We start from the raw sequence: 10,398 nt of genomic DNA on the forward strand, positions 1-10,398 counted from the left end.
AGAAGAAGAAGAAGAAGAAGAAGAAGAAGAAGAAAAAGAGAGAGAGAGAGAGAGAGAGAGAGAGAAAAGCTAATGAGTAATTATAATTATGCAAGTAAATTAGCATGTCAATAGAATAACTTTAGAATTTGGATGAAGATAAAAAGGAAGCAAACAGGCAAAAGGGTGCAGGTAGATGGGAAGATAGATAGATAGATAGACAGTAAGGTGCAGATAGATAAACAGTTTAAGAGAGATACAGACAGAGAGATAGATAGAACCAGTGGATAAACAGACAAGAGACAGACAGGCAGGACAACAGTAAATTGGCAGGTAGACGGGTAGGTAGATAGATATACAGACAGACAGATAGATAGAACCAGTGGATAAACAGACAAGAGACAGACAGGCAGCATAACAGTGATGGCCTTTGTTTGTTTTTAATTCTTCTCTCTCTCTCTCTCTCTCTCTCTCTCTCTCTCTCAAAACCCTTCCAACTGGCCCTTCCTTCAGTTTCCTTCCCCTTCCCTTCCCTTCCCTTATCTCTTCTCTTTCATTCCATATTCTTTCCTTTTCCTTCCTTTCTTTTAGTTTCCTTCCACTTTCTCTTTATCACCTTATAATTTTTTTCTTCCCTTCATTTCCTTTCATTTCATTTCATTTTCTTTCTCGTCCTTTCTTTCTTTTGTCTTCTTTTTACCCTTTATTTAACTTCCATTCCTTTCCTTTCCTTTACCTCCCTTTCCTTTGGTTTCTCTTCCTTTCACTTCCTTTCCCTTTATTTAACTTCCATTCCTTTCCATTACTTTCCCTTCTCCTTCCTTATTTTTTTCATAGTCTTTTCCTCTATTTATCTTCAATTTCTTTCGTTGTTCTTTCTATTCTTTTCATTCTTTTTAATTTCCTTCTTTCCCTTTCGCTATTTTCCCTGTCCCTTTCATTCCATGCCCTCACATCCCATTCTCTTTCCTTTCTACTATTCAGTATCTACGTTTTCCTCTATTCTTCGTATATATATTTTTTTCCTCAAGTAATTCTCGAAATCCCTCCAATTCCACTCGTCATTGTTTGTTATTTTTTTTTGGGGGGGAATTCGCTACAAATTGTTCCTCTTTTTTTTTCTCTCTCGGTTCGTTTGTTACTCTCCATTTATTGTATTGTTATTGTTTTTTTTCCTATTCGTTGAGCTGTTCATGTTATATTTCCTTGATGTAAAAGCCTGTTTCTCCACCTTGCATTTGCTACGCTCCATGAACTCTTCTTTTTCTTTTCTTTCTTTCTCTTCTTCTTTCTTCAATAGTCGCCTTCTACTCATTATCTTCCCCTTCCTCCCTCCCTCCCTCCCTTTTCACACACGACTTTAATTGTCAAACTTTTTTTCACTCCCACCTGTCTCCTCCTCCTCCTCCTCCTCCTCTCTTCTCCTCTGTCCCTCCACTACCACTCCTTATCCTCTAACAGGTGATAAAGTCCACTGGCAAACATTTCCCTTCCTCCTCCTCCTCCTCCTTCCCCTCCTCTCCTCTTCCTCCTCCTTCTCTTTCTCCTCTTCCCCCTCCTCCTTCTCCACTCTCCCCTCCTCTCTTCTCCTCTAACAGGTGATGAGGTCCACAGGCAAACATTTCCCTTTCTCCTCCTCCTCCTCCTCTCCTCCTCCTTCTCCTTCTCCTCTTCCCCTTCCTCCTCCTCCTCCTCCTCCTCCTTCTACTCCTCCTCCTTCTCCTCCTCCTCCTCCGCATCGATCGTAACTTCTTCGCGACAGGAGTGAATTGAACGTTCCCCAACATACGTGCAGCAAAGGCTTTAATCTGTTCTGTAATTCACTAAAGTACCTGACGAGTAAATTAAAACCATTAGTGCAAGCGACTTTGTTATGTGCCCACCAAGCTTTCTGTTGCCTGCTTTTCAATGTCTGTCTATTATAAGAAGCACATAGTTATCTATTTATATGCCCACCAAACTATCTGTAGCCTGCCCTTCCATGTCTCTCTGTCCATCATAAGAAACACCTATTTATGTATCTACATGCCACCAAACTATCTGTAGCCTGCCCTTCCATGTCTCTCTGTCCATCATAAGAAACACCTATTTATGTATCTGTATGCCACCAAACTATCTGTAGCCTGCCCTTCCATGTCTCTCTGTCCATTATAAAAAGCACCTATTTATGTATCTATATGCCACCAAACTATCTGTAGCCTGCCCTTCCATGTCTCTTTTTTCCATTATAAGAAGCACCCATCTTTCGATCTATTGCCCGTATTCTTAAACATATCAGTGCCTAAGTTTCCTTGTCTGAAAAGCCTCTCGAAGAAGTTACTGGGATTTTCGTGGACTGTTTTGTGATGCTGATGATAGATTTACACGACTTCTTTATCTTGAACTTAAAAAAACACCCATGAAAACCCGATTAAGCTTCTCTGCGGCCTTGGAACCCGATACGTTTAAAAATATGGACCTATATGTCACCAAGCTATATGTTCCATGATCTTCAATATCTCTGAGTCGATCAAGCTATCTGTTGCCTGCTTTCCCATGTGTTTGTGTCCTCCTTTGCTGGCCGTTGCCTCGCCCCTATTCAGACATTCCCTCATTACTAGAGAGCGCGACGAGACATTCCGTCACTCCAACTGAGGCAGGACAAGCTTTTCTTCCCTCTTGCCTTCCCTGACGTGCGGCTCGTGATTAAAAAATAGGCAAAGAAATTATTTAAAAGCAGTAATAATGTCTAATGTGGAAGAAGGATATACGCACACGAACACGCGCACACACACACACACACACACACACACACACACACACACACACACACACATACATACAAATACACACACACACAATTTTCTTGGATGCTTGTTATCTTGATTAATCTTTCCTCAATTCTACCCCCCCCCCCACACACACATACAAACAAATACACACACACACAATTTTCTTGGATGCTTGTTATCTTGATTAATCTTTCCTCAATTCTACCCCGCCTCTCCCCCCCCCCCCCCATCCACACACACACACACACACACACACACACACACACACACACACACACACACCTGGCAGGCGGAGGTTCGATCTCCGATCAGGCCGGGATTTTTCCGCTGACAAGGAGCAAAGGGGATGAGGCGTGTGGTATGTGAAGGTCCCGGCAGTACCCAGAGATCGACTAATGAGCCTTGCTCCAATAGGGAGGGAACTTGCTGGCGATGACGATTTCAGCTCGTGATCAGGCCGTGGTGCATTACACACACACACACACACACACACACACACACACACACACACATCAACACATCTCTGGATCTTCAGTTTGATCCTTTTCTTTTAGCATCTTAATCTGTGTTGTTGTTGTTGTTTTACGTTTCGGCCTGTGGCGTCGGTAGGTCGGTAGGCCCAGCCCGTTATGGCGCAGGAAAGTGTTTAAAGTGGCGCCATCTTGCTTGGCTCATGCTGCCCCCGGAACTCATCTTTAAACCTCTCTTTAGAGAGAGAATCTAGATTCCGGATTGACTGCTGGTCTTCAGGACAGCATGTGAGTAGTTTTAGGCCACTCGGCAATGACAAAAATCTCAACTGTGACGGCGGGCAGGACTCGATCCCGCGTCCTCCTAGACGTGGCCCCGGCATGCCAACCACTGAGCCACCGCCTTTTTTATGTTATTGTTGTTGTTTTGAGGGGAGAAGTAGCATGTTCCTATCCGTTTTTATTTATTTTAGTCTTCCTTTTGCACCTATATCCTTTAATAAAACAAAATACTTCGCTAGAGACGAAATAACATTTAACTTCCTCTTACTCTCTCAGCTTCTCTTTAAAGTTCAATTAGATACGCCTCGCTTCCTCATGTGGCGCCCGGGATGCTGCGAGAGAGAGAGAGAGAGAGAGAGAGAGAGAGAGAGAGAGAGAGAGAGAGAGAGAGAGAGAGAGAGAGAGAGAGAGAGAGAGAGAGAGAGAGAGAGAGAGAGAGAGAGAGAGAGAGAGAGAGAGAGAGAGAGAGAGAGAGAGAGAGAGAGAGAGAGAGAGAGAGAGAGAGAGAGGAGGAGGAGGATGGAGAAAGTTATCACGTCTCACATAAGAAAATCACCATCTCGCGCCTAAGACAACTTGTAGAAAGCGGAGGAAACTTTTGAGCCTAACTGAACGTCTGACGAGAATGTAAAATGAGGAGAGGGAGGAAAAAGTGGCTGGTGGGGCAACATAATGAGGAGGAGGAGGAGAATAATAATAATAATAATGAGAAGAAGAAAAAGAAAAAGAAAAAGAAGAAGAAGAAGAACAAAAACAACAATAACAACAACAACAACAACAAGCAGAATAATAATGACAGAGAATCAGAAGAAGAAGAAGAAGAAGAAGAAGAAGAAAAAGAAGAAGAAGAAGAAGAAGAAGAAGAAGAAGAAGAACAATAATACCGTTTTCATAATATCCTTCGCTATTACAGACTTTTCATTCCGCTCCCTGCTTGGATGCGGACCCTTACAGAAAAACAAAAGACGAATATGAATAATAAGAACAAGAAGCAGAAGGATAAGAATAAAAATGATAACAACAAAAACAACAGCTATATTTCCGCAGCCCTCCTCCCTCTTCTTTCTTCCTCCCCGCCGCCGCCGCCGCTGTCGCAACCATTCATTCGCTCCTTGAAAAGATGCGAATATGAGGGCGAACGTTTAAAGTTCCATCATTTTAATCTTCTTCGTCGGGGCTGAGGCGGAACGAAACGGCTGTCTGGGTTGCGCCGATATTAAAACTCACTCGCGGGATGAAGATGATTAGAATTTACCGGTTGTTAATGCGTCGGAGATGAGCACCGAGGTCACGCGTAGCTATAGTGTGTGCTTCCTAACATTACTTCAAAACTTCACTCACTCACTCGCGGGTTGAAGATGATTAAGAATTACCGGTTGTTAATGTGCTATATAGTGCTAATCCTACAGTGCGTGCCCGCCTAGCATTACATATATTTTACGCTTCTGTACTTTTATATTACACAGAATCAACATATCTCTCCTTCATAGCCTTATATCAGCAACTCGTATCCTTTCCCCTCCTTATTCACAGTAAGGCACTATAACAATATTTTCCGCCTCCCTGAATTACTGTTTGCAACGCGTTTATGAAGGTGTTAGCGATTTGCGTCTCCCGGGCGTGTGAGGCTGTTCCAATATTGCGTTGTCAGCTGCATCAGGAGGGGAGTGGGGGGGGGGAAGAGAGAGAGAGAGAGAGAGAGAGAGAGAGAGAAATGGCAATCGGTCCAGCTTATGATGTATCAGTGGTGCTTTTAAATAAGTCTCCCTCTCTCCACGATGCAAAAAATCGAAAGGGGAACTCATCTCTCTATATCTCTCTGTCTATCTATCTATTTAACTAGTCTCTCTTCCATCAAGATACCAAAATATAAAGGGCAGCTCATCTCTCTTTATCTATCTGTTTATCTATCTATCTATCTCTTCAATTAGTCTCTTTCCTATCATGATACTAAAATAGAAAAAAGTATCTCATCTATCTCTATCTGTTTATCTGTCTACCTTAATTTAATCTCTGATCACCATTCAAAAAACAGAAGTATAGCTCATCTTTGTCTATCTTCTATCTCTCTACCTAATAACGTATGGAAGGGCGGCTTGTTTTCGTTACCTCCATCAAAACAAAGGAGCATCAAGGTAAGGGAGGGAGAGAAAGACCCCGGGAGAGTTCAGATATTAACCAACTAAGTATTCAGTCCTACTTAACCATCTCCCCCTCCTCCATCCCTCCACCGCACTGACAGAATTAATGCATTAGACTTTCATTATCATTATTACTATTATTTTTGTCATTAGCGTTATTATTATTACCGTTATTAGTATCCTTATTGCTAACATGGTGCTCTCAAAAAGTGTATTAAGTTAAAAAGTAGTGTATTCATCCGTAGAGTTTTTTGGGAGAGTTCTTTTTTTTTTTCTTTCTCTTATAATTAATAGGAAGATCTCTTTCTCACTTGCGTTTGTATAATTGTTGTTGTTCTTGTTGTTCTTGTGGTTCCTGCGTATTTTTCATTTTATTTTAATCATCTTTCATCTGCTTACCCTGTACTTTTCTAACCCTTCCCTTCTGACCCGATCCCCTGCTAACATTTCCATGCTAAACCTACCCTGCAAAGCCTCCCTCCTGCAAATGCTTTCCCTGCTAACTTTTCCTGCCAACCCTCCCCTGCTAACTCTCTCCTACTGGTCCTTCCCCCTTCACCCCACTTAAAATTTGTCTCTGTTGTTTTATTACTTTATACTTTGCTTACATATTCCATTTCATCTTCATTCTCTACAATTTATTCATCATCAACAACTTTTTATTAATCTTAACTTTTCTCATTTCACTTGAAAACGTGTATCCTTCCCTCTCCCCTGACAGCCCTTCCGTCCGAGACCCTTCCTTGCCCCTTCCTAACCCTGTCCCCTGCTAACCCTTCCTTCCTAACCCTTCCCCTGCTGACCCTGTCCCTTTCTAACCCTTCCCTTCTGACTCGATCCCCTGCTAACCTTTCCATGCTAAACCTACCCTGTTAAGCCTCCCCCCTGCCAATCCTTTTCTTGCTAACGTTTTGCTGCCGACCCTTCCCTGCTAGCTCTTCCCTGCCTACCTTTCCCTGCCAACCCTTCCTGACAACTCCTCCCTCCTTCCGAACCTGACCTCTCTTCTGGCCTGGCGGACTTTTTGTTTGTTTGTTTGTTTGTTTTTTGTCATTGAGCTTCCTCCCTTTCAGTAAAAAATAGATGAATAAAAATAATCCTGTCCTCTCCCAGCCCTTCCCTGATCTCTCCTGCCTCACTCTTCCCTGCCTTCTCCTGCTCTTCTCTGCTCTTCTCTACTCTCCACTGCTTGTCTTCTGCCTTTATTTCCCCTTCTCTTCCCTGCTCCCCCTTGCTTCCCTCTCCCTTCTCTTCCCTGTTATCTCCTGCCTCACTCTTCCCTGCCCTCTCCTACTCTTCTCTGCTCTTCTCTTCTCTCTACTGTTTGTCCTTCTCTTCCCTGCTTTCCCTTGCTTTCATCTCCCTTCTCTTCCCTGTTATCTCCTGCCTTTCTCTCCCTGCTTTCTCTCCTGCTCTTCCCTGCTCTCCCCTGCTCCTCTGGTCTTTCCCTGCTAATCCTTTCCTCTGTCGCAGGTCGTGTTGGGATTCGGGCCGAGCAGATGCAGCGATAACATCTCTCTCGGGGACCAGGAGCCTCGCAACCAGGACTGTGACCCCAGCAAGAGACCAGTGACCCACACCAACATGCTCTGAGATACGGCCATCACCACCCCCACACCCAGACCCGCGCCTCACCCCTACCTCTCGCCCACCTGAGGAGCTCCACGATGCACATGCGTTCACCTGCGTCGCTCGTTTAAGGTGACTAGTAGGGTGCGGAGTGCGTGTTCCTCGGTGTGTTAGAGTGGTGCGGTGGAGTTTATGAGAGATCTGAGGCCTTTATCGAGCCTGCAGACCTTCCGAGCGGGACTATGTGGGGTGTGGTGAGCTTGGCCAAGTGTTATGGGGTGTTGTGTTAGAGGAGGAGGAGGAGGAGGAGGAAGAGAAACTGAGTAGGAGAACGAGGAGGAGAAGTAGGAAGAGAAGGGATGCTCTGGGTTAAACTTGAGCATCCGTTTAACCTAAGATTACAATATAGATTTTGGTACTTTTGACTATTCTGTATCTATCTGTGTATCTCTTTATCAGTCTACCTGTCCATCCATCTATCTACATATCTATCTATCTATGTATCTATGTATCTATCTATCTATCTGTCTCTCGCCCGAGCTACAATCATCACACTTTCCCACACACAAGCCTTGCAGTTTTTGGAATCCGATGCTGCGCTATTTCCAGTTGGACCAAACGCGGCACTGCATCACCTGACATCTTGTACATAGCCACGCCGCGCACGAGAATCAATAGGCAATCCAAACACAGGCTCGGGAGGCAAAAATATCTCGTTGTATGTGCGTCTGTCTCCATGAGCCTAACGTGTTTCTGCCTCGTCTGGCATATATATCTTGCACGTGGTCTTTTTTCTTATTTCCAACACTTGTATAGTATAATCATGTGCGTGTATGTGAGAGCGGGGGGTTCGTGTACGTGTATGTGTGTGTGTGAGTGCATGTGCGTGTGTGAGTGTGTGTGTGTGTGTGTATATATTTTAGTGTGCCATGGATGGAGGGTGTGAGTGAGGTGCCGCCGCTAACAGGAAACGTAGCGACACTCCTCTGTCTCTTGGTGCCATTAACGGAGGCAGCGAGCAGGGAAGTTAAGATGAGCGCCATTAAGGACGGTGCCAAGGGAGCCATCACCACGGGACGCCACGCCCCGCTTTAAGACCAGAGCCATTAACGGGGTGGAAGGGGAGCCATCGAGCAGGGAAAGGTCGGGAGCTGTGCCGCTGAAGGTGACAGGGGACATGACACCCACTCACCCATCCCCACCACGCCTCGTCATGCCACTCCACGACCCTCGCTGTGATTAGAGACCCAAACGTGGACTCAACAAATTTTCGAACTATGCCCCCCTCAAAAAAAAACTTACATGGACAATAAATGGAGAAAAGAGAAAATATCCAGACCTCAAACTTTCGAACTATGCCCCGATAAAATAAAACTTCCATTGACAATAAATAGAGAAAAGAGAGAGCATCCAGACCTCTCACAGTGCTTAGAGAGAGAACCAAACTTGGACCCAATAAACTTTCGAACTATGCCCCAAATAAATAAAACTTCCATAGACAATAAATAGAGAAAAGAGAAAATATCAAGACCTCTCACAGTGCTTAGTAGAGAGAAAACCAAACTTGGACCCAATAAACTTTCGAACTATGAGCCAATAGAATAAACTTTCCATATACAAAAAAAAAAAAAAAAAAAGAGAGAGAAAATAGCCAGACCCCTCGCAGTGTTAAATTAAGTAAGACCCAAACGTGGAACTCAAACTCTCAAACCCAAGAAAATAAAACTTCCATAGAAAATACAGAAAGAAAACAGTGGTGGATGAGAACTGAGCTTGAACCCAATGAACTCTCGAACCAAGAGAATAAGAGAATAAACCTTCCATAGAGAATAACACAAATTAAAACAGTGTACAGTGAGAACCAAGCTTGAACCCGACAAACACTCAAACCAAGCGCATAAACCCTCCACAGAAGATGAAACAAAAAAAAACACAAAAATAAACTCGCATCTACCTGGAACGTAATTTTTTTTTCAGAGACGTGTTGAGGTCCGCAGTGATTTATTCAAGAGAACACACACACGCCCACACGCCCACCCAAGCCTGTAACTAAAGGTGTGTGCAGGTGTGGGGAGGGACGGTCACCTGGAAAGGGAGGGAAAGGGAGGGAGGGAGCGAGAGGGTGACTGACCTATGCTACAACTCACCTGGCTGGCGCGCGCGTTACCTGGTTTTGGGTGGAGTTGGTGAAGTGGAGTGCTGTTATGACTGTATGTGTGTCTGTTTGTTTGTGTTGCTTCCGTAATGCTTCCACGCGAGTAATCTAAGATGCGACCACGGAAGGCTTTTACGTGAGGAAGGAAGGAAGGAAGGAAGGAAGGAAGGGAAGTGGAAGAGGGTCGTAATGCGCAAAGCCTCGACTTGGGAACTCCACTAAACTTGCGTCGTCGTCTCTGTTTCTGTTTCTCTTTCTGTTTCTCTCTCTCTCTCTCTCTCTCTCTCTCTCTCTCTCTCTCCTGGAATAACTTTGTGGTAGTAGTGTTGAGTTCCCAGCAAATTTGTGTCCATTACTAAAGTGTGTGGGGGGGGGGGAGGGGGGCGTGTGTGTGTGTGTGTGTGTGTGTGTGTGTGTGTGTGTGTGTGTGTGTGTGTGTGTTATCATTGTAAACCTAATTATTAAGCAATGTGGGTTTCTGCAGTAGTCACGTCGTTGTTGTTGTTTTTTTGGTGTGTGTGTTTTCATCTCTTCCCTTGTGGGTCTCTTCATCACTGAGAGGCGTTACCTTAATGAACGAGAGCCAGCCAGGTGTTCACAAAGGAAAGACAGGTATTCAATTAACCATGACTTAGTTTTTTGATACTACAATGGTCAGAGAGGTACCTAAACACACACACACACACACACACACACATACACACGCACGCATGTATGGACTCCCTCAACATTAATCAGATTTTTTTCGTTTTTATTTTATCTTATTTTATTATTTTACTCTTTTACTGTTTTTTTTTATATTACAACTTGCCATCCCAGCCAGTGTTCGCGGATCAGCACAATCCACCTCACCTTTAAACTTAATACTCTTTTAAATTTAACACAAATATACATAAAAATATTATATAGTTTTGCTCTTCTGTCTTTTATATATATATTTTTTATCCATCATGCCAGTGCTCGCGGGGCAGCACAATCAACCTCACACACAACACCTCAAAACATATAGGCAGAACACTCCACCAGCACGA

At 43.9% G+C, this 10,398-nt stretch overlaps 1 protein-coding gene across 1 annotated transcript in view; it reads left to right on the forward strand.

Moving 5' to 3' along the window:
• Positions 1-8,790, forward strand: part of LOC126981537 (oxytocin receptor-like) — a 55,540-nt gene extending 46,750 nt beyond the window's left edge. The window contains exon 4 of the mRNA XM_050832736.1: positions 7,117-8,790. Within this exon, the coding sequence (XP_050688693.1) occupies positions 7,117-7,236 (120 nt within the window). The 3' untranslated portion in view covers positions 7,237-8,790. The remainder of the gene's footprint in view (positions 1-7,116) is intronic.
• Positions 8,791-10,398: the final 1,608 nt, after the last annotated feature.

This window comes from Eriocheir sinensis, chromosome 48, assembly GCF_024679095.1.
Source record: "Eriocheir sinensis breed Jianghai 21 chromosome 48, ASM2467909v1, whole genome shotgun sequence".
Lineage (NCBI taxonomy): Eukaryota > Metazoa > Arthropoda > Malacostraca > Decapoda > Varunidae > Eriocheir > Eriocheir sinensis.